Genomic DNA, 20,259 nt, shown 5'->3' on the forward strand with positions numbered 1-20,259 from the left:
CAAATTGAGTTGTTTAACAAGCAGGGCAATTCATATTACTGCAGACGAAGGGAACTTAAGGATGAACTCCACATGACAGGGAAGAGAAGTACATATATATACATGGTGATGTGCCAGTGCAAAAGAGAACATTGTATAAATTGACACTTCACCATAGCTCTTCCTAAAAGGACTAATAACCAAAGTCTTCTCATATAATTATCAAAATAGAACTACAGTCTTTTATATGAAAAATTCTAAGGGTTCTCACACAAGGGAAGAGAGCCATGAACATCAAATCTCTCAATGAAAAGGATCCAACCACTTCAAAAGAAAGTATTGCTTATGCTCCTCCTGAGGCATGAGAGCTGTATTGAGTGCCTAATGCAAGATCATGCCAAGTATCTCCACCAACCTGTTGAGTCTCCTGATCTGATCGATGTAGCAGATCCAATCAAAGGTATTAGAAAGAAAATTACTAAATCAAATAAGTTAGGAAAAAAAAAGTTCATTTGATGAATGCAATATGCTAAAAATTAGCAACATCAGAGCAGACAGAAGTATTTATATCAAAACACAAAGTTTTCACTTTTGCCGTTCTCACAGCCCCAAAACAGAGCAAGATTCCACTTAATTTATAGATATATCTCAGAACCTTAACTTTTAAAACAATGGATACTAGAAACATAATTAGATGTATAGAGAAATCAAACACATAAAATGGTCATTCAAAAAACCCACTTCTCCATTTAGTATCACTTAACTAGAGGGAGTAATCTAATCAAAATACATACTTGATTCCTCAGTGTCATCATTTCTAACAACCAAAACTGGTGGTAATGGAAGATCTGCAATATCAATTGAAAAGAAAAATCAAACAACTGGGCTACAAAGAAATAGGGAAGAAATATTTTTACTTGATATGTGCACATCCATATTAGGAGAGGGAAGGAAAAAAGTACCATCATTAGGCAAGGTGTCTCTCATCCAATCCTCATCCACAATATCTATTAGTATCCCCAGGCTTATTTCTGCCATGTTTGCTGTCGAGTCAACCAAAACGAAGTATAACTTAAAAATCGGTCTCTTGTGGCTTAACAAATTATAACCATTCAGATTTAAGCAAGTCACTGAAACAGAACACCTAGCAGTTCATACAAGGAAAAGCAATTATATCATAAATCACGACACGTGCTTATGATATTTAACTGATTTTTTATATTAAATCAAACACATAAAGCTCCCAACTTAGCTACATTATTCAACAACGCATGTTGAGAACCCTTAAAAATCCCCCAATGCTTAATTGAGAGAAGCTTTTTGACTCTCAAAACCCACCAAAAAAAGAAGGTAAGACTGATAGTAACATAAAGACATGGTTTAAGTCCAAATACCAAGAATTGTTTTTCACAGATCATGCACGTTTTAAATAGCAACAACACATCACATCCCATCGCTTACAATGTCTCAAAGCAAAACCTAATAGACCAGCATCATCAGTTCTAACTTCTAAGTGTACAGATTCTGTATAGCAGCAAGCAAATATGTACAATGTTCACAAATATAGGCTCAATGAGACCAGCTGAAAAATGCCTTTGTGAGCTTTTGCCCAGGTGGTAAAAGGGTTCAATGGGATAGCAGTAGGTATAATGCTCATATCTTGCTTTAAAAAGAAAAATGTGTGTTGAAAACCGACTTTATAAAATTAGCTTAATTTTTTTTTTTTTGATACGTAAGATAAAATTAGCTTAATCAATGACATTACAAGGAGATTTGAAATATTCCCAGATCCCCTTAAGATTTGGTTTTTTTAGAAAAACTTAGAAAATTATCCCCAAGCTTCTGATTAATATTGAAGGTGCTCTAAAACTAACCAAACAAGACTAACCAACTACCTACTTTTAGCATATGTGGAAAATGTGTAGAAAAAAATACAATCTACAAAATGCATTTGCTAATCTAAAGTAAAATTTCTGATAGGCCCCCTCAAGATAGTGTTTACACATTTGGACTCCCATCTTGCATATGAACCAGTGATGAACTCGTGATGAAGAAGGAATCCTGCCCAGCAGGAGTGAAGGGCTCAATATGAGCTCAAAGATGCCATGATCAAGTGCAACGCGAAGGAGATGATGGGATAGCTGGCAAGAAGCAGCACTTATCACAGACAAAAAGGAAAGACGCCGGAAAAAAACAATGACTGCAGCTAGGATGAGCTAGAGAACGGCAGCTAGAAACCATAAAACACCAAAGATGGACTGGCGAGCAATAGATCTAATGAAGCATAGCTGGCAAACACCAACAAACCGATGGAAACCGGAAAACAAAGCTGGAAACAACACAAAACTTTCTGCCAAAAAGAGGGCACCATGGCTCCAAAGTAAACAAGCACCATGGATACCAACTACGGCGAGCAACATGTCTCTAAAGCTAGCAAGCATCATGGCTCCAACTTATGGTGAGCACCATGGCTCCAAAATATGGTGGAGGTCACTGCCAAAGTAAGCAAGCACCATGGCTCAAACGGTCAAAGGATGTCACTGCCATAGTGCAATTGCAGTAGCTCCTTTGTTGGAAACACCTTCAAGTTTCTTAACAAGAAGGAAAGAAAATATACTTTAATATGACTATGAGAATCCCACCTTCCAAAAACCCCAGGAAAAGGTCTCTAGAGTGGCCATGTTTGGTAAATTTGCTTCACTAAAATTTCCAGCGAAGTGGAGCATCTGCTCATAGGTAAATGTTTCTCCAAGACCTGTCATGTAATTATAAACAAGATTCTTGAGTAGTCAAGAGATGTCTCCTTTTGGAGCAAACCCCACACGAGCAGCCCTTTTAGTTGCAATGCCCTTATCACACGTTCTCAAGAGTAGCACCATGACCAACGACAAAAGCGCAATGAAACTAATCCCACCAACAAGGCCGGTACTATGTACAACCATCTTTTCTTGGTCTTTGAAATACCATATGAAACAATACACCAATCCGTAGATCCTCCCATGGAATTTCCCATTCTGCAACCTCCCTGAGCAAAGCAGGGAAAAGGCTGCCACAAGAGACTCAAAAACCAGAATTTCAAGATCAAAGTTTTGATATGATACTTCTCGCAGTAAGAGCAATAAGAGAGCTCGATTATAGAAAGTGGAAGGGCAACACCCAGAAGAAGAAATAAGACCCATGAGTGGATGAGGCTTAAAAAATGAGTGTATTGGCATAATCCAAAGATTCTGAGAGATGTTTTTAAGCAGTGGAGAGAATGATTTTGTTGAGTGCCGTATAGCAAAGAAGAGAAAAAGAAGGCATTGAAAGACTCAAAGGACAAAAGGGTTGGTGTTGTGACATTACTAAGGATACAACAAAGGTATTAATTGTTGGTAATTTTTGGTAAGCAAGGAGACATATCTAGCAAGATTAAGTGAGGAAGTGCATACAAGGTGTTTGATGTAAAGCTTGAATGATAGCAGTAACAGAGAGCAAATGTTGAAACAGCAAAACTAGAACTTCTAAAACAAATACCAATCTACACTCTACAGTGGTTGCAATGAGAAAAATCCCAAAAAGACACACACATATCCATTTGGCATCTGGGAAGATACACATACAATTCTAAAAGAAATATTGAAAAATGTTCCCAAATTTACAAACTAAGGAGATACTAGTGTCAAATGAGGAACTTGCCACATTTAAGAATTTTTCTTCCTAAAAGTTCACACTGTCTGTCTTCACTACAGTGAGGTTTTTTGTGACGCTCAAGGTGGAAACTTTCCTCAATTTTTAATGGGTCACCGGAGATAACTTATATTGATGATAATGAGAAGCTATATTTGCTCAATACAAATTTGCAAATATAAACATATTATTTCAAATAAACACTGTACGAACAAACAAAAAAAGAAGCAAACCCATGATTAAGAACAAGCAATGTAAAAAGTTTGATGAGAAAAACTAGCTGAGCAAGGTTGAGAGGCAGTACCTGTGACTCTGTGAGAGAGAGAGAGAGATGAGAGAGAATTGAGAACTGAGTCAGACTCAGGGGAAGAAGTGAAACAGTAAGGGGCTGGGCCGTGGTGTAAAATAAAAACATTGGTGATCCAAGCCCGGAACCGGAGCCCAATTCCAAATGTTTTTAAAGAATTTTTTATAAAAATAAATGAAAATTCAAAAAGACCCAAGATGTTTAGGTCAAAATCAAACATAATGACATAATTAATCATTTCATCACGAGTCTACTTTGTGGATGGATTGATGGAAATCATTATCACATGATTCACATGCAGAACACATAATATATATATATATATATATATATTTATATATATTTTTTTTAGAAAGAATTCTATACTAACTTAATTTAAGTTATATGTATAGCTTAATTTGTTGGAACAAACATTGTTTTAAATTTTTTTCTTTTCCAATTTTAAAATTCTCATATAGTGTATATTGTATAGGTTTTACAATTCACATCAAACTTTTTTTGGGTATTTATATAGGCTTTTGTTTTAACTTATGTAAATTTTTGTTATTTTTAGTTAATTAGATTAATTAAAAATTATTTAAACCTTTTTGTTCAATTACCAAATTTTAAATTAAAGGTTTAATTTAAAATTATAACCCATATTATATAATAAAAAAATATGTAATTTAAATCTTTAATAAATGATACTCAACTTAAGGGTAAGATAAGTCTAGACACTTGGGTTAGAGATAAAAAATAGTATCCACCAAAAAAAACCATAATTTTTAATACCCAAAAATTATTTTACTGAAAGCGTAATGACTTAGGTGAGTAGTGGAAAAGTGGGAATGCTGGCCAGTTATTAAGGTTGTGACATGCAATCTAATTAAAACCTTTGCCTTATAACAAACGTGTTGAATTAAATTTTATGTAAGTCTTGATGGTACATGTATATTGCCTTTATTGTCACGTGCTTGAGGTCGATTAGTCCACATCGTAAACCCTTCTTTAAAGAAAAAAAAAAAAAAAAAAGCAAACTCAAAAAAAATTGCACAAAAGCTTTCTCATTGACCATTTTTCATTTTAACTTTTTCCCGTCAAAGAAAGAATTAATATTTTTTTCCCCACAAATAAAGAACTAACAAGTGATGCTTGGATGATCCAAAAAATAAATAAAGAAAAGTTTCTTTGAATTATTCAGATATATATATATATATATATTTTTTTTTTTTTCCTTTGCTCTGTCGGCTTAAATAGAAATTTTTACAAGAGTATGGAATTGCATGTCATGACTTTTCTTACATGCTATTATTTGTGAGTTGGACGCTATACGTGTATTTTTTGAAATAAACCATTGTATTGTGCGGGAAAAAAGGGCCCACCATTAATTTCATAATTTATTGAGATTATACTTTCAAAATTCACTTAAATTAAAAGAAACAAATAAAATATAATAAAAAGACAAAGAAAAAAAGAAAAAATATCTAAAATATGGCATTCAAAAGCAAGGAAAGGAGCATTCATGACCCATGACAACAAATTTTTCTTTTTGAAAGCCAATTTCTTATTTCATTTCTCAAATAGGAAGTTATTTGGTAAGCTTTTTCTTATTTGTACTCGTCTCTTTCCTTATCTTTGTATCTTTTTGTTTATTAAAAATGAATATACCTGGAGTGGGGTAAAATTGCTTAAATAAAAAAAAAAGGGCAAATTATACTTGGGAATCAACTAATAAAACTTGAAACAATAAAAAAGAAATATAAATCTAACACTACAAAAAATTAATTACACAATAATTAGTAATTAAATAGTAAAAGTGATAATCCGTCGTAAGTGAACTTTGCTTGTTTAAAAAGTTAAAAACAAAAAAACAAAAGCAAAACTCCAAATAGAAAGAATTGTATTAATCAAGTAGTGCTCTGCTTACTCCCTGGCACAACCGCGAAAAACCCCTCGGCTTTCCCCAAAACAAAAATAAATATAAATATTTAATAATAATAATAATAATCTCAAAAAATAAAAATAAAAATAATAAAATAATAAAAATATCGGTTGATCACTTTTTAATTTAATAATAATATACATACGTGCCAGTATTTCTATCCTCCTCAATTCCCTCAAACCCCACAAAACCCCTTTACTCTCTCTCTCTCTCTCTCTCTCTCTCTAACAATGGAAGGTCCTGCAAATGATGAGGGATCGATGGCGAGCTCTTCCAACACTCTGCCACCGTTCCTGAAGAAGCTTTATGCGATGGTGGATGACCCTGAGACCGACTCGGTGGTGTCGTGGAGCAATGCCAACAACAGCTTTGTAGTTTGGAATGCTCACGAGTTCGCCGCTAACCTTTTGCCCAAACACTTTAAGCACAAAAACTTCTCCAGCTTCATCCGCCAGTTGAATACTTATGTGTGGCTCTCTCTCTCTCTCTTTTTCCCAAATCTCTAAACTTATCTATCTGTGTTTCTATGGCTTTGTTTTGCTTTGCGATCGTGGTTTCTTGGTGGGTTTTTGGTTTATATGCTGGCAATTTATTATTTTTATGTGGGGTCTCTCTTAAATATGTGTGTGTGTTTTTTTATGCTGTGGCTGTTGGGATGTTTTGGTTTGTGGGTGTTTTTTTTTTTTTTTTTTTTTGGTCTCACTACTATTTAAATGTTTGTGCTTTTGCATGGATTTTGATTGAATTTTGTAATTGTGAGGGAGTAACAGAGAATATGATTTCAGATAGAATAGAATGGAGGAAAAGAGTACATGTGGTTGACTCTAACTAATTTGGTGGGGATCATAGCTGACCCCAAAAATCTGTGAATGCCACTTTGTTTTCACTGTCATGTCATGGATTGCAGAATTTGGGTGTGTGAGTTGTGGTTTATAGGTGTGTAATACGCGTAGTTGTATTTTGACAATGATCTATGTTTGTATGTGAATTGTGGTTTGTTGGGATGTAAATGACTTGATTGTGTTGTAATGGTGAATAAAGAATTTATCAAAGACCCAGATGTAATACAACCGATTATGGTATATCATGAGTTTATTATGATAGAAGAATCACAAAATTCAAAGATGTGGGCTTCTGGCCTTTGATATCAGATATCACAGTATTAATTTTTTTTTTATATAATAAAAATACTTTTATTTTTATTGGTTGCCTTTTGTTTAAAAATATTTTCAAGTATGACCAATGTAAACACAATGATTTTCTTCATTGTGTTTTGGAGTCATGGTCATTAACTTATGGATGATTAGGTTTATATGATTCTGAACATAAATAAATTGCTTTAGCTGGAAGTCTGGAAACAAACAACACATTTCAGTTTTGAAGTTCTGTTTTAAGTTTGTTTCTTTTGTTCACAAAAGGTTACATTAAAAGATCTGAGATGGTTGGATTGTCAAGGACTAAGCTATCAGTTTGGCAGTTCAGAATTTGGGCAATGGAAAATATGAACTCCACAAACGTTCCAACCCCCCCCCCCCCCGACCCCCCGCCCGAAAATTGGTGAATCATAAACCAGTGTGGCACCAATATTTAAGGGATTAGTTTGAGAGTTTGTCATATTACATAAAAAGGGTACTTTTTGAAATGTTATTGAAGCAATGTCTGTAGCTTGGCAGAAATTATCTGTTTCTTTATCAAATGTGCCATGTGTTGTGTGATTGTAGAATAAGAGTATGGTGGATGAAGTGGAGAAGTGCATTAGGAGTGTGAATAGTAATTAAGTTAAAGGGAAGATTTTATAAGATTGTTATACGGCCAGCTATGGTTTATGTTACTGAACGTTGGGATGTTTAGAAACAACATATTCATAAAATGAGTGTAGCTTAAATGAGAATGCTAAGATGGATTAGTTGAAATACACAAAAAGATAGGATTTGAAATGAGGAAATTTTAATATTTATGTATGCCATGGAATTGGCAACGTGTGGTGGGATTTCATAGTAGAAAAATTTGACTGGTAATGGACTAAACTCAGGGACTATGAGAATTGGATTAAAACAGATAGGATAAGTTTGGGACAGGAAGAGATGGAGGAGAGGAGTCCTCTCCTCTCCCTCCATCTAAACATAGGGTTAAGTTTATGGAAAGTGAAATAATAAGTGGTGAATTGGAAGAAGTTTACAGGTTAGTCTCTTTATGCTATAAATTAGATTTGAGGTGAAGGTCACAATGAAAGACCTTTTTTAGTTGACAAGCCTTTATGGCTGAGTATGATATTAATGGGTTAATATGTTTTCTATTGAGTAGAGTTTCTATTTGAGGAGTGAATTTTAGGAAAATTGATTGCAAGAGCAATTAGGCCTTTGGAAATGTATGAGGTTACAAGTCCCATTGGATTTAAATATTAGACATTTAAGGAACTGTAGTAGAAAGGTATGTACCTGTTCTGATTGTTCTTATTTCTCATGTGGCAACTGTAAAACCTTAGCACAGTTGGACCACATGGAATTCCCATCCCCCCACCCCTTTCGGGCAAAACTTACCCAAAAAAAAATAGTAAGACCTTGGGGGTGCACTTTGATGAAGGAATTGGGGGTGGAAGGCGGGGTGTGAAGTGCTTTTTGGAGTAATAAACTGTGTTTATATATTTCTGCGTTGAATGGTAGGGAATATTTTCCAATCCTTGTGGGATAGGATGGAACTAAAGGTTCCAATTTCTTATTTAATTCTATATTTAAATGTGTCAATATGATAAAATTTCCTTCTAATTGGGGTTCAAGTGATAGCCTAATTATAATGGCATCCTTTGTGGTGTCCCATGTTTGTGGTTTGAACTTCACCTCCTCCTCCCCCACTATCTGCCTATCAAAAAAAAAAAAAAAAGCTTCTAATTAATTTCTGCCCACACGATAGTCCAAACTCAAATGACTTCCTCTTCTCATGATAGTAATGGATGGAGTATGAGATTGCAAGTTGAAGATCCATTGGGTACATGTGACTTACCAAAATATTTGCAGCCTGCCTACAACCACTATTACTATTGCTACCATCACTGTCTCCAACCTTTGCCTTTCTTGTCCATAACTGGTCTTATATCTAACTTTTCATGGTGGATTTTTAATTCTTTTTACTCTTTTTGCACCCTACACTTCCCTCCTAATATTTGCTAATTCTTTTTCTTTATTTTCACCATATACAGCGCCATTTTCCTTGAAGTAATCTCTGTAATGTCATCTTCTTCTAATAGGCATGCCATGGCCAAACATGATGTTGTGCTCCATTCATTTTATGGGCAACATCCCCTTGACTAATCTATAACTATAATTTTGTTCATAATTAATTTTTTTACAAAAGAAAAAAAATTTTCTATTTTGTTTTGCTTATTTTAGAATATTTTTCTTTTGAATCATTCAACCACAGCGTTGGGTTAGAATTTTTACATCCATTTGTTGCACTTACCCAATATCACTATGTTTTCAACAAATGCGTGCAGCATGTTAGTTAATTAATTTATGATCTCAAACTTGCAGGTCAGCTTATACTCTGTGTGGGTATACTCGACTTGGGCAATTTTGGGTTAACTTGGCAAAAACTCAAGTGTTGTCTATTACTGAGTCTTTCATTGTAAGTTAGCAAAGAGAACTCAAATTTTCACCAAATATATATTATATTTTTCCACAGTGAATACATCAGGTGTTGAATGTGTATATATCTACTATTCTTAAATAATATAGTTATATTTACTTTTGACTTCTTTTTTGTTGTTGTTGTTGTTGTTGTTGTTGTTGTTGTTTGTCATTTTGTTGCTATGGTGCATTGCATAATTGGTAAGTTGGAGGTATCCATCGCAATAAAGGATGATTTAGTTCTTTGGGAAGTTGCAAGGACATCCATTTTTTAGATATCATAGAGTATGCAAATTATGTGCGTCAGTGTATGTTGTGATTCAAAATTTTAGATGTACTCTTTGTTGTTCGGACTAGGTGTCTTTCCATCAAGAGAGGGTTTGCAATTACATGGAGAGAGAGGAAGGTGTCTTTCTATGTCGGTCCACAATTACAAATAATTTTTTTTCCTGTCTTTTAGTGGAGGGGGTGGGGAGTGGGAAGGGTTAGTGAAAGTTAATGAGAAAGTTACCAGAGGATTGGCATCATATGAACTGAGGCTACTGCTTCTACAGCTGTATGTTTGATCAATAAAGTTTATTGGATGAAAGGTGCACTAGATTAGCTCATTTCTTTTGAGAAGGAAAGATAGCCTGCATATTTAGCTTTATTTTTAAGTAGAACTAGGTTTAGTCTATATATTTTTAGTTAATCTGATATATAATTTCAAGTTAATCTTCGATTGGTGATTTACATTGTTTAGGGCATATTTGTTTGTTTTATGAGATGTTGAATAATGCTTCTTTTAATTCTTATGCTTGTGCTCTGGAGTGTAGAAAGTAGGTCGGACATGGAAATGCATGCTATTGAATCTTTCATTGTCATCTTCTGTCAATATTAGAAATTTGTGTGCTAAAGTATACTTGTACCTTGTCAAAAGTAAGAAAAAGTGGAGAAAAGTGAAAAAGAAAGGGTGAAAAAGTGAGGTTCTAAAAAGCTATACATAAAATTTAAAAGCTAATGCCAAACTCACCCTAAAAGAAGAGCTACTGCCCTATTCTCTTCATACATTGAACATTGTTCAATTTTTTTTTTTTTTTTGAATCACATAATACAATTTTCATAAGTAAGAATACAGTATATGCGATATGACTTTGGTGTTGCAGAACCTCAGGCTCTAACAATGTCAAATTATGTCTTGTCAATCTTTTATTTCTTTTTTCTCCCCCCCCCCTCTCTCTTTCTCTCTCTCTAGTTCTTTGTGAAATCACTTTTGAATAGCATCCTAAGGGTCCGTTTGGATAGAACTTATTTTGCAGAAACTGAAAACTGAAAACACTGTAGTAAAATAATTTTTAAATGTGTGAATAGTATTGTGAGACCCATTTTTAATTAAAAAAATGGCTGAAAATGAAATTTGTGGGTCCGTGAACAGTGCACGAATGCACTGTTTACGGAAGAAAGTGGCTGAAAAGTCAGAAATATACGGCTACTGTTCATGAACAGTAGCCGTTTGTCCCCCAGAAACGCGTGCTGCAGAAAAAAAAAAAAAAAAAAAGGTGAAACGACAAGTGCGGCTAAAAAAAAAAAAGAAAAGAAAAAAAACTGCAAAATGCGCTTGGGCTAAACGCAGACGCCAAAACGCTGAAACCAAACGCCCTCTAAATCTGAAAATTTTTATGCCTTATCAGAAACCATTGAACATACTTATACAATTTCTCACCCCCATTTAAGAATAGTAATTCAGAAATTATGGGATACTTAAATGGTTTCATATCTACCCATTGAGTGTGCTGTGTTTGTTGTCATAGGCTGCCAATTATCTAAGGCTCCATTTGTTTTGGGCAAAAATACTCGGGGGGAAAACATTTTGATGGCAAATGTAATTGAGGACAATGACTTTGTTTCATGTGATTTTCCAATGTTTGAGGTGTATTGTTGTCTTAGTCAACATTTTTGTTGAATAGTTTGAACAATTTTGGTTTTTAACTTCTGTTTTTATTTGTATAATTTTTTTTTTTCATTTGCTTACACAGGGTTTTAAGAAGGTTGACCCAGATCGCTATGAATTTGCAAATGAGAGGTTTTTGAGAGGTCAAACACACCTTTTGAAGAGTATTAGTAGGCGGAAACCAGTTCATGTACCTGGTCATCAAGAACAACCTAAAGTGCAGAGCTCCTCGGTTGGGGCATGTGTTGAGGTGGGGAAATTTGGGCTTGAGGAAGAGGTTGAAAGACTTAAAAGGGACAAGAATGTTCTAATGCAGGAACTTGTTAGGTTGAGGCAGCAACAGCAAACAACTGATAACCAGTTGCATAATGTGGGGCAACGTGTACAGGTAATGGAGCAGCAACAACAACAAATGATGGCTTTCCTTGCAAAGGCTTTGAAGAGTCCTGGCTTCTTAGCCCAGATTGTACAGCAGCAGAATGAAAACAATAGGAACACTGCCGCAGTGAGCAAAAAAAGGAGACTATCTGGGCAGGAAGAAGAAAGTGCAGTTGGTGAGCATCACACTAATGCTCCTGATGGACGGCTTGTCAAGTATCAGCCTTCCATAAATGAGGCAGCTAAAGCATTGCTGCAGCAGATCTTGAAGATAAATGCAACACCTAGGGTGGAACCGTTGCCGAACAACTCTGATGCATTCCTGATTGATGATGCTCCTACTCATACATTTGACAGTGGATGCTCCTCAAGTCGAGTGTCGGGAGTGACCCTTTCTGAAGTTCCACCTATGTCTGGGCAGTCATATGTGCCAGCGAAGGCGGGATTCCCTGTCAGTTGTCCGTCTACTTCCATTCCTGATATTCAATCTTCCTCTTATGTAGTGCCTGATCATGCTAAAACTGCTCAATTCTCAAAACTGAATGTGCATAATTCTCAAGAAGAGACTATTTTGCCCGATATCACTGCAATGCGAGGAATCTTGCCAGAAAGCACTGCAGAAATCGGTGATATGAATCTTGTGGGGTCTGTGACTGGGAATGAAAGTCATTTGGATCCAATATCTGCGGCTTTGGATGGGACAACACCCATAGAAACTGATGCTTTCTCTCCAGAAAGTGATGTGGAGGCCTTTCTTGATGAGATCCCTAAACTTCCGGGCATTAATGATATTTTCTGGGAACAATTCCTTGCAGCGAGCCCACTTACTGGGGACACAGATGAAATTAATTCAAGTTCGCTAGATGGTAGTGTTGCCATGGATCATGAGTTACAGATCGAAAAGAAAAATGGTTGGGACAGGATTCAACATATGGATCATCTTACTGAACAAATGGGGCTTCTTGCATCGGAGAGCAGAATGGGATGACCTTACCAATTGTATATCCATGTTTCTTTCCATCTAGAGGTAAAATTTTAATCCACCAGTAATCATAGTAACCATGTTGATTGTCACCAACTCCTTTTCCCAGCTATACATAAATTAGACAATGCATACATTATTTCTCATTGATCCCATTTTTGCTGCCTTTGATTGGCCATTTGCTTGTTCCTTTTCTTTCCTTCATCAGCTTGGTTTCCTGTCTTGGTGAGAAGGTTTATTTTATAGAAAAAGCAATGAGCTTTGGTCAAATGATGTTATGGCATTTCTCTAGTTACTCTATAACACACACACAAGTCATTAGCACATCAAGTATACCATATTCCCTCAATCTGTACTAAACATTTTTAAGAATGAATAATGATTGTACTTCAAATACTTCTGAAGTGCATTGTTTCATCTTGTACATGTGACTTGTTTAAGAAATCTCATTTAGTCTTGAGTCACAAAATTTTTTTGTTAGTAATTTAATTAGACAACCATATTACCATCCGGTTTCCAATTTTTGTATGTTTCTGTGACTCGTGCCCAGGTTGATGTCCTGCACTGTTGGCAGACAAGCTTTCTTCCAAGAGAGATGACCGATTATGATATTACGTATAAGAAACTTTTTACCAGTTAGGATTCAACTTTAATAAATATTTTACTGTTACATATGTATTTCATAATTCTGCGTGCATGGTTACCTGAAGACATTTTGTGGACATATTACGGTTGATGTTTATAGCATAAAAGCATAAAATATGTGTAACCATTTTCCTGTAAAAAATACAGGTACTAGTTGACTGCCTGTAACATGAACAAATGGTTCCGTCTTGTTCATTTCTATGAAATGTAAAAAAAATTTGCCATTTGGATACAAGTAAAAAATTTAGGTTTAGAAGCTGTGTTTTTTTTTTTTTTTTTGATAAGTAACGTAAGAAATTTTATTGGAAAAAAACCAACGAAGAGCCCAGATTATAATGATCAATAAGATCGGAGAGAGAAAAAGAAGAATAAAATGGCAAAACTAAACTCCAATCAAGGAGAGTACGGAAAAAGTAAGATTTAATGTCAAGAATAGTACGTTCACAATCCTTAAAGCATCTAGCATTCTGCTCCCACCATAAGCACCAAAATAAACAATGCGGTACAAACCTCCAATAGCTCACTAACATGATATGGCATAACCCAATGAATACCAAACAAACAAAAAACCATGGACCATAACTCATAAGCTATAGGACAATGAAGGAGAAAGTGATCCACCGATTCCCCACACCTTTTACACATAAAGCACCACTCTAGCACTGTAATATGCCTCTTCCAAATATTATCCGTAGTTAAGATCTTACTTAATGCAACAGTCCAAGAAAAGAATGCTACTGTAGGAGGAACTTTTGATTTCCGCACCATTTTCCAGGAAAATCAATGACAGAAAAAAGAAATAAAGAGTGATAGAAACCCCGAACCTCAAAACCTCTATTCAATGTTGGCTTCCAACAAAGTCTGTCGTCACCAACACTCCGCACATTCGTGGAATAAAGCATATCCCAAAGAAAGTCTACCGATGCTTCCTCCCAACCCTATAGAGGACAATGAAGCTAAAAGTCCTAATGCAGCTGCCATCAGAGAACCGCATAACCTTTGACACTAAGGACTCCTTAGTCCGATTAATACTATATAGTTCTGGAAATGCAACCTTAAGAGCACAATCCCTACACCATTCATCCTCCCAAAACTTTACTCTAGTTCCATCACCCACATCAAATCGAAGGAATTTAGAGAAGTCCATCCAACCACTTCTAATGGATTTCTACACACTAACACCATAAGTACCTGTCACCGGTTTGGTGCACCAACCGCCTCTTCCGTCCCCATATTTTGCCTCAATAACCTTCCTCCAAATGGCATCTCTCTTTGTTCCATATCTTCATAATCATTTACCTAACAAAGCATAATTAAATTGTCTCAACCTTCAAATCCCTAGACCTTCCTTTTGCATCGGCATACAAACCTTAGCCCATTCCACCAAAGGCATCTTAGGAGCATCAATACCACTTCAAAGAAAGTCTCTTTGTAATTTCTCCATATGATTAGCCACCTTTGCTAGAACAGGAAAGAGAGAAAGGAAATAAGTAGGTAAGCTAGACTGAGTACTCTTAATAAGAGTTACTTTGCCCCCCTTAGATAAATACAACCTCTTCCATCTAGCTAGACGTTGCTCAATCTTTATGTGTAGCACAACAGAAGGCCCAAGTATTTCAAGGGAAGCGAAGACTGCCTACAACCCAAAATCTCCACTAATTCCTCCATATTAGGCACGATACCAATTGGTACCAATTCTGACTTCAACAAATTAATTTTTAGCCCACGCAAATCTAACAAGAATCCCACACAAAGCAACTAAATGGTGTGAGTCATCATCACAAAAAATTAGTGTATCATCTGCAAATAAGAGATAGGACACTGTAAGCAATGTACTAGCTAAATTACCTATTGAGAAGCCCAAAAACTATCCCAAAATAGCAGTTGCATCCAATATATGACTCAAAGCCTCTATGACAATACCAAAAAGGAGCGGAGATAATGGGTCCCCTTGATGAAAACCCCTAGCGCTTCCAAAGATATCATCTGGGGTACCATTTATGAGAATAGAAAATTTGACAGTTGATACACACCACATAATCCACCTTCTCAATTTTTCTAAGAAGCCACACCGCCTAAGGAGATACATAAGAAAATTCCAATTCACATGATTATAGGCTTTCTCAAAATCTAACTTGCAAATAACCCCCGACACCCTTAACTTTAACCTACTGTCTATACATTCAAAAGCAATTAAAACATAATCCAAAATCTGTCTACCTTTAACAAAGGCATTCTGTGAGTCTGAAATAAGACTATGCGGCACCATACGCAAATGATTAGCTAAAACCTTAGAAATAATCTTATACATCCCTCCCACCCCACCAAACTAATAGGGCGAAAATCCTTCACTTCCACAGCATTAGGTTTCTTAGGAATGAGAGCAAGGAAAGAGACATTAAAGGGCCTGTTTGGTAGGTTAGTTTGAGTAATGTTGTTTGGGTGTTTTTGATAAACATGTGGGTGAAAATGTGTGTAAAGTTGTTTACAATATGAAAATGTTGGTTAGAACTTACCGACCAAATAGGTCCTAAGACTCCTTTCAAAAACAGCTTGCTCATGGATAATATGAAGAACTGCCATAATATCTGATTTCAAAATACTCCAGCAAGTTTGAATAAAAGCCATGGAGAAACCATCTAGACCCGGTGACTTATTGCCATTGAATCTACTAACCACCATAAACACCTCATCCTCCTCAAAAGGTCTATCCAACCAGCTAGCATCTTCCTTTCCCAACTCCACATCATCCAGAAGAGGGCGTTGAACTTCATTTTCAGAGTAAATCTGTCTTTAAAAACAAGTAATGCACTCCTCAATGGAAACCTAATCAGAAGACAACATCCCATCCACCATAAGCTTATCAATAGAATTAAACCTCCTGTGAGAGTTGGCCATATGATGAAAAACTTTTGTGTTCCTATCGCCTTCTTTAATGCAACCCACTCCTGATTTTTGCCTCCAACAAATTTCTTCCAACAATGCCATTTTTTCCAATTCTCGGCTAATTCTTTTCTTATTCAATTTTTCCTCTACCGTAAGAACACTACTTTCCTCAATAGTCTCCAATACCCCAAGATCACTCCACAACTTCTTCCCCTTTTCTTCTACATTACCAAACTCCTCCACATTCCATTTCTTGAGATCAACCTTCAGAGCCTTCAACTTGCTTGCTAAAATAAAACTTGGGGCTCCATGGAAATGATAAGACTCCCACCAGGAGCGAGTCTTATCTACAAAACCAATCTTATCGACAAAACCGTCATTCGTTAGCCACATATTCTCAAACCGAAAAGGCCTCTTTCCTCTATGAAAATTACCTCGCTCTAGAAGAATCGGAAAATGGCCTGATACCAGCCTAGACAACCGGTTTTGACAAACAAAAGGAAACTTAGCCTCCCAATTTTCTGTCACAAGAAATCTATCCAACCTCGATCTTGAAACCTCACGAGAGTTTGACCAAGTGAAATTCCCCCCTTCTAATGGTAGGTCAACGAGAAATCTATCTAACCTCGGTCTTGAAACAATCTCATGAGAGTTTGACCAAGTGAAATTCCCCCCTTCTAATAGTAGATCAATCAAACCATGTTCAAAGATAAATTATGAGAATTGATGCATGGCCTGGGTAAAAAAGACAGAGCCCAATCATTTAGAGGGAAACTTCCTAACATTAAAGTCTCCTCCCACACACCAAGGAATATTCCACCAACTGCACAAACCAGATAGCTCATCCCATAATAACCTTCTATCCCTGTCAGAATTAGGCCCAACAATATAGTAAATGCTCATTCAAATTGATCAACCACATTTTTAAACCTACAAGAAACCGAGAAGCGCCCCACTGCTTCCTCCAAAATCTCCACCACTCTTCTGTCCCACATCACAAGCACCCCTCCAGAAGCACCCACAGAACCTAAATAAACCCAGTCCACATGCTGAACACCCCACAGACTACGAATAATTCCCCTAGTTATAAGCTCCAATTTAGTTTCCTGAAGATAGACAATATTTGCCTTCCAAGACCTAATCAAATTTCTAACCTGATGCCTTTTTTCCTGCTCATTCAAGCTGTTAAAATGTATCGTGTTCCCAAACATTTTTAATCCAGGATTCCAGACACATTGTGGCTTGGTTTTTCACTGTTGTGTCAAGAAATTTTGACAAGGATGGTTAGAATCTGCACAGATTTTACTGGCTTTCAATGTATATAAATGCTTGTTGATTGAAGCATATAGCAGAGTACTGTAATCCCTAGAATTTTTTCTGGTCATTGGTCCTTTTGATATTGGCCAAGATATTATGTATTTCTTCACTGTGAGAGCACAGATGGTAACCAGAGGACATAAAAGAAAGAAATTGTAGTGGTGTGGGTTTACAAGCTGTGGTAACTATGTAAAAATGGCTTAAAATCCCAACTGTTGTAAATTTGAGCAAAACTGTAGATTTTCAAGAAGGTGTTAAGCATTTTATTTCTTCCTTCTGCTTCTGTAGAGAAAGTAAAAGAGGGGTAATAGAGGAGAAAGTTTGTTCATACAGCTGGAGTAATAAAATTAAGAGTATCTCCTTTGGTATCTTCATGAGCCCTGTGCTGAGTTTGCATTCATTACTTTCATATTAGGGAGTTAAGCTAAATATTATACATTAGGTGCCTTGGTATTTTATTCATATAAATTCCAAGCAAATTATTTTCATTGAGTACTGGAATGCTCAGTATAGGTTTATATGCATTGTAAGTTGTAACCTAGATGTTCTGTTTTTTTAAGCTTGTTGGCAGAACTGGTCCTAACGTGCAAAATTCGGGCAAAATCATGACTCCGTTGAACTTCGTTGAACGATGAACAGCTTGCAGAATACTTTTGCATTTTGCATATGCAGAAGCTTGCATTTTGTAGATTGATTTCGTTTTTCGACATTGAAATCACATTATGTTAAAAGAATTAGTCAATAATGAATGACAGATTGTATTCATGGATCTGCCCAGTTTAAAAAGAGGGATGGTGATAAGCAATGTGAATGTGATTTAAATTCCACTTCATCTAAACTGATTGAAAGCAATGCTAGAACACAAGTCAAGATTAGAGTGTAGTACTTGATATACAAGTTTATCCTTGACGGCTGAGTCTTGACGCAAAGATCTGAGGTTCCAGACTGTGAGGGGGAAGTATACATACATTCACATCCGGAAATTAAATTTATTTATTAAAAAAAAACATTTTGCATCACCAAAATGCTAGCCAAAATTACCGAAATATATATTAATCTACCACTATTTTAAAAATATATAGGGATGTATCACTTTTTGAGCACTCAAGTTTGGGGAACTCGAGTTTTTCACGGTACTCGAGTTCCATGGAAAAAAAACTCGAGTTTCATAAAAAGTTTTCAAGCAATTTTTTCAAGAACTTGAGTTTATGGAACTCAAGTTTTACAAACTTGAATTTTAGAAAGGTGGTAGATCCTTATATATTTTCAAAACAGTAGATTGATATATATTTTGGTAAACAATTATATTTGGCCATTTTTGTCCCAAAATGCTTATTATACTGATCCATTTAAAGATCACACCTTACATCCATATTCTTTATTTTGAAATTTATATAATTAAAATAGTACTATATTTTATGCTCACCAATAACAAAAGGAAAAGGGAAAAAAAGATGAGTTTTTGTACTTTCTGGCGACAGTAGCAGGAGAGAATAAAAAACTTTTACATGTTGCTAAAATAAATATGAATATTTACATGTTCACTATTACAAGACGCAAAAAAAATTGCAAGATGTGTAAAGTTTTTGTGGATTTGGTGTTGCTGTGAACCCTAAAAAGGCATTTCGCATCACCGGATGCTAATGCTCTACAGTACCATGTATGTTGATCATACTGAGATTTGGATGTCTTATATATCCCTTATTTTGGCGAAGTCCTGGTTGGTTCAATATTTTAGCGTGAAAGGAAGAAGCCTGTTGGCCGAATATTGATAAACTTATCCATCAAGAAAGCTCCACCATTTACATACACAAGTTGTTATATTTGCGATTTTCCCTCCACACAAAAATAGGTTGAGTGAGACACCGAATAAACATGATGAACCTCTGGTTACAACAGGGGACATATGAAAATAATTAATTATACTAACTTCTGAACACGTGCATTTCTTTTGTAAAAGTTAATAATTTGTATTCATTACAATTTGAGATATTACCTTTTTTAATCACAAAAAATTCCTAGGAATGTGAAGAAAAAATTATTTTACCCACAAACACATATTACTCATCACACCCCTAGGAACTTTTTATAATTAGAAAATATAGTATCTCAAATTATAATGAATGCAAATTATTAATCTTTACAAAAAAAAAAAAATTTAGAAAGGCTAGTATTTTATAATGCCAATGCCAAAGATTTATGTGTGCAATATTTGCATGGTAATATTGAGCATCTTATGTGGTACAGGGTGCTATATCTGAGACAAATGCAAAATCTTTTCAAATGACAGCAATTTTCAAAGATTTCATCAATCACCGCACACAACACCGTGAACATGCCTAAAAAACAACTTTAACCAAATTTAAGTTCAAATTACACGCACAAAGAATATCTTAAATCAAAGGAAACAAGTACTTACAAAAGTAATAATTTATAATTAAAAAAAAACATAAAAAGTAATAAAAGTATTTAAATAGTAAGAACAACCTCAGCCAAACATTTAAGGAGAAAAAGCTACTAGATATATAATGGTACACAATTTATTTATTTATTTTTTTGTTTGGCTAAGTAATGGAACACGATTCAGTGGTGAGACCTGCACCCTCAAACCACTCAGTAGGA

The 20,259-nt window shown here is 35.4% G+C and overlaps 2 protein-coding genes across 4 annotated transcripts; one reads left to right on the plus strand and one right to left on the minus strand.

The window, feature by feature from the left end:
• Positions 1–4,061, minus strand: LOC142618954 (anaphase-promoting complex subunit 13). Of its 2 annotated transcripts, none has more exons than XM_075792020.1 (4): positions 3,953–4,061; positions 942–1,022; positions 774–827; positions 1–411 (listed from the first exon to the last, which is right to left on the minus strand). In XM_075792020.1, exons 2-4 carry the CDS (start codon positions 1,015–1,017, stop codon positions 323–325), a joined length of 219 nt encoding a protein of 72 aa, XP_075648135.1. In that variant the 5' UTR covers positions 1,018–1,022; positions 3,953–4,061; the 3' UTR covers positions 1–322. The 2 variants fall into 2 exon arrangements, with proteins under 2 accessions (XP_075648135.1, XP_075648136.1); XM_075792021.1 differs by lacking the exon at positions 3,953–4,061 and adding an exon at positions 3,882–3,945 and having other exon boundaries at positions 942–1,123.
• Positions 4,062–6,046: 1,985 nt separating this feature from the next.
• On the plus strand, positions 6,047–18,442 carry LOC142619701 (heat stress transcription factor A-1b). 2 transcript variants are annotated; one of them, XM_075792930.1, is made up of 3 exons: positions 6,047–6,343; positions 11,515–12,834; positions 18,198–18,442. In XM_075792930.1, exons 1-2 carry the CDS (start codon positions 6,107–6,109, stop codon positions 12,793–12,795), a joined length of 1,518 nt encoding a protein of 505 aa, XP_075649045.1. In that variant the 5' UTR covers positions 6,047–6,106; the 3' UTR covers positions 12,796–12,834; positions 18,198–18,442. The 2 variants fall into 2 exon arrangements, with proteins under 2 accessions (XP_075649045.1, XP_075649044.1); XM_075792929.1 differs by lacking the exon at positions 18,198–18,442 and adding an exon at positions 13,340–13,561.
• Positions 18,443–20,259: the final 1,817 nt, after the last annotated feature.

The sequence above is a fragment of the Castanea sativa genome, chromosome 12 (assembly GCF_040712315.1).
Source record: "Castanea sativa cultivar Marrone di Chiusa Pesio chromosome 12, ASM4071231v1".
In the NCBI taxonomy this organism is placed as follows: domain Eukaryota; kingdom Viridiplantae; phylum Streptophyta; class Magnoliopsida; order Fagales; family Fagaceae; genus Castanea; species Castanea sativa.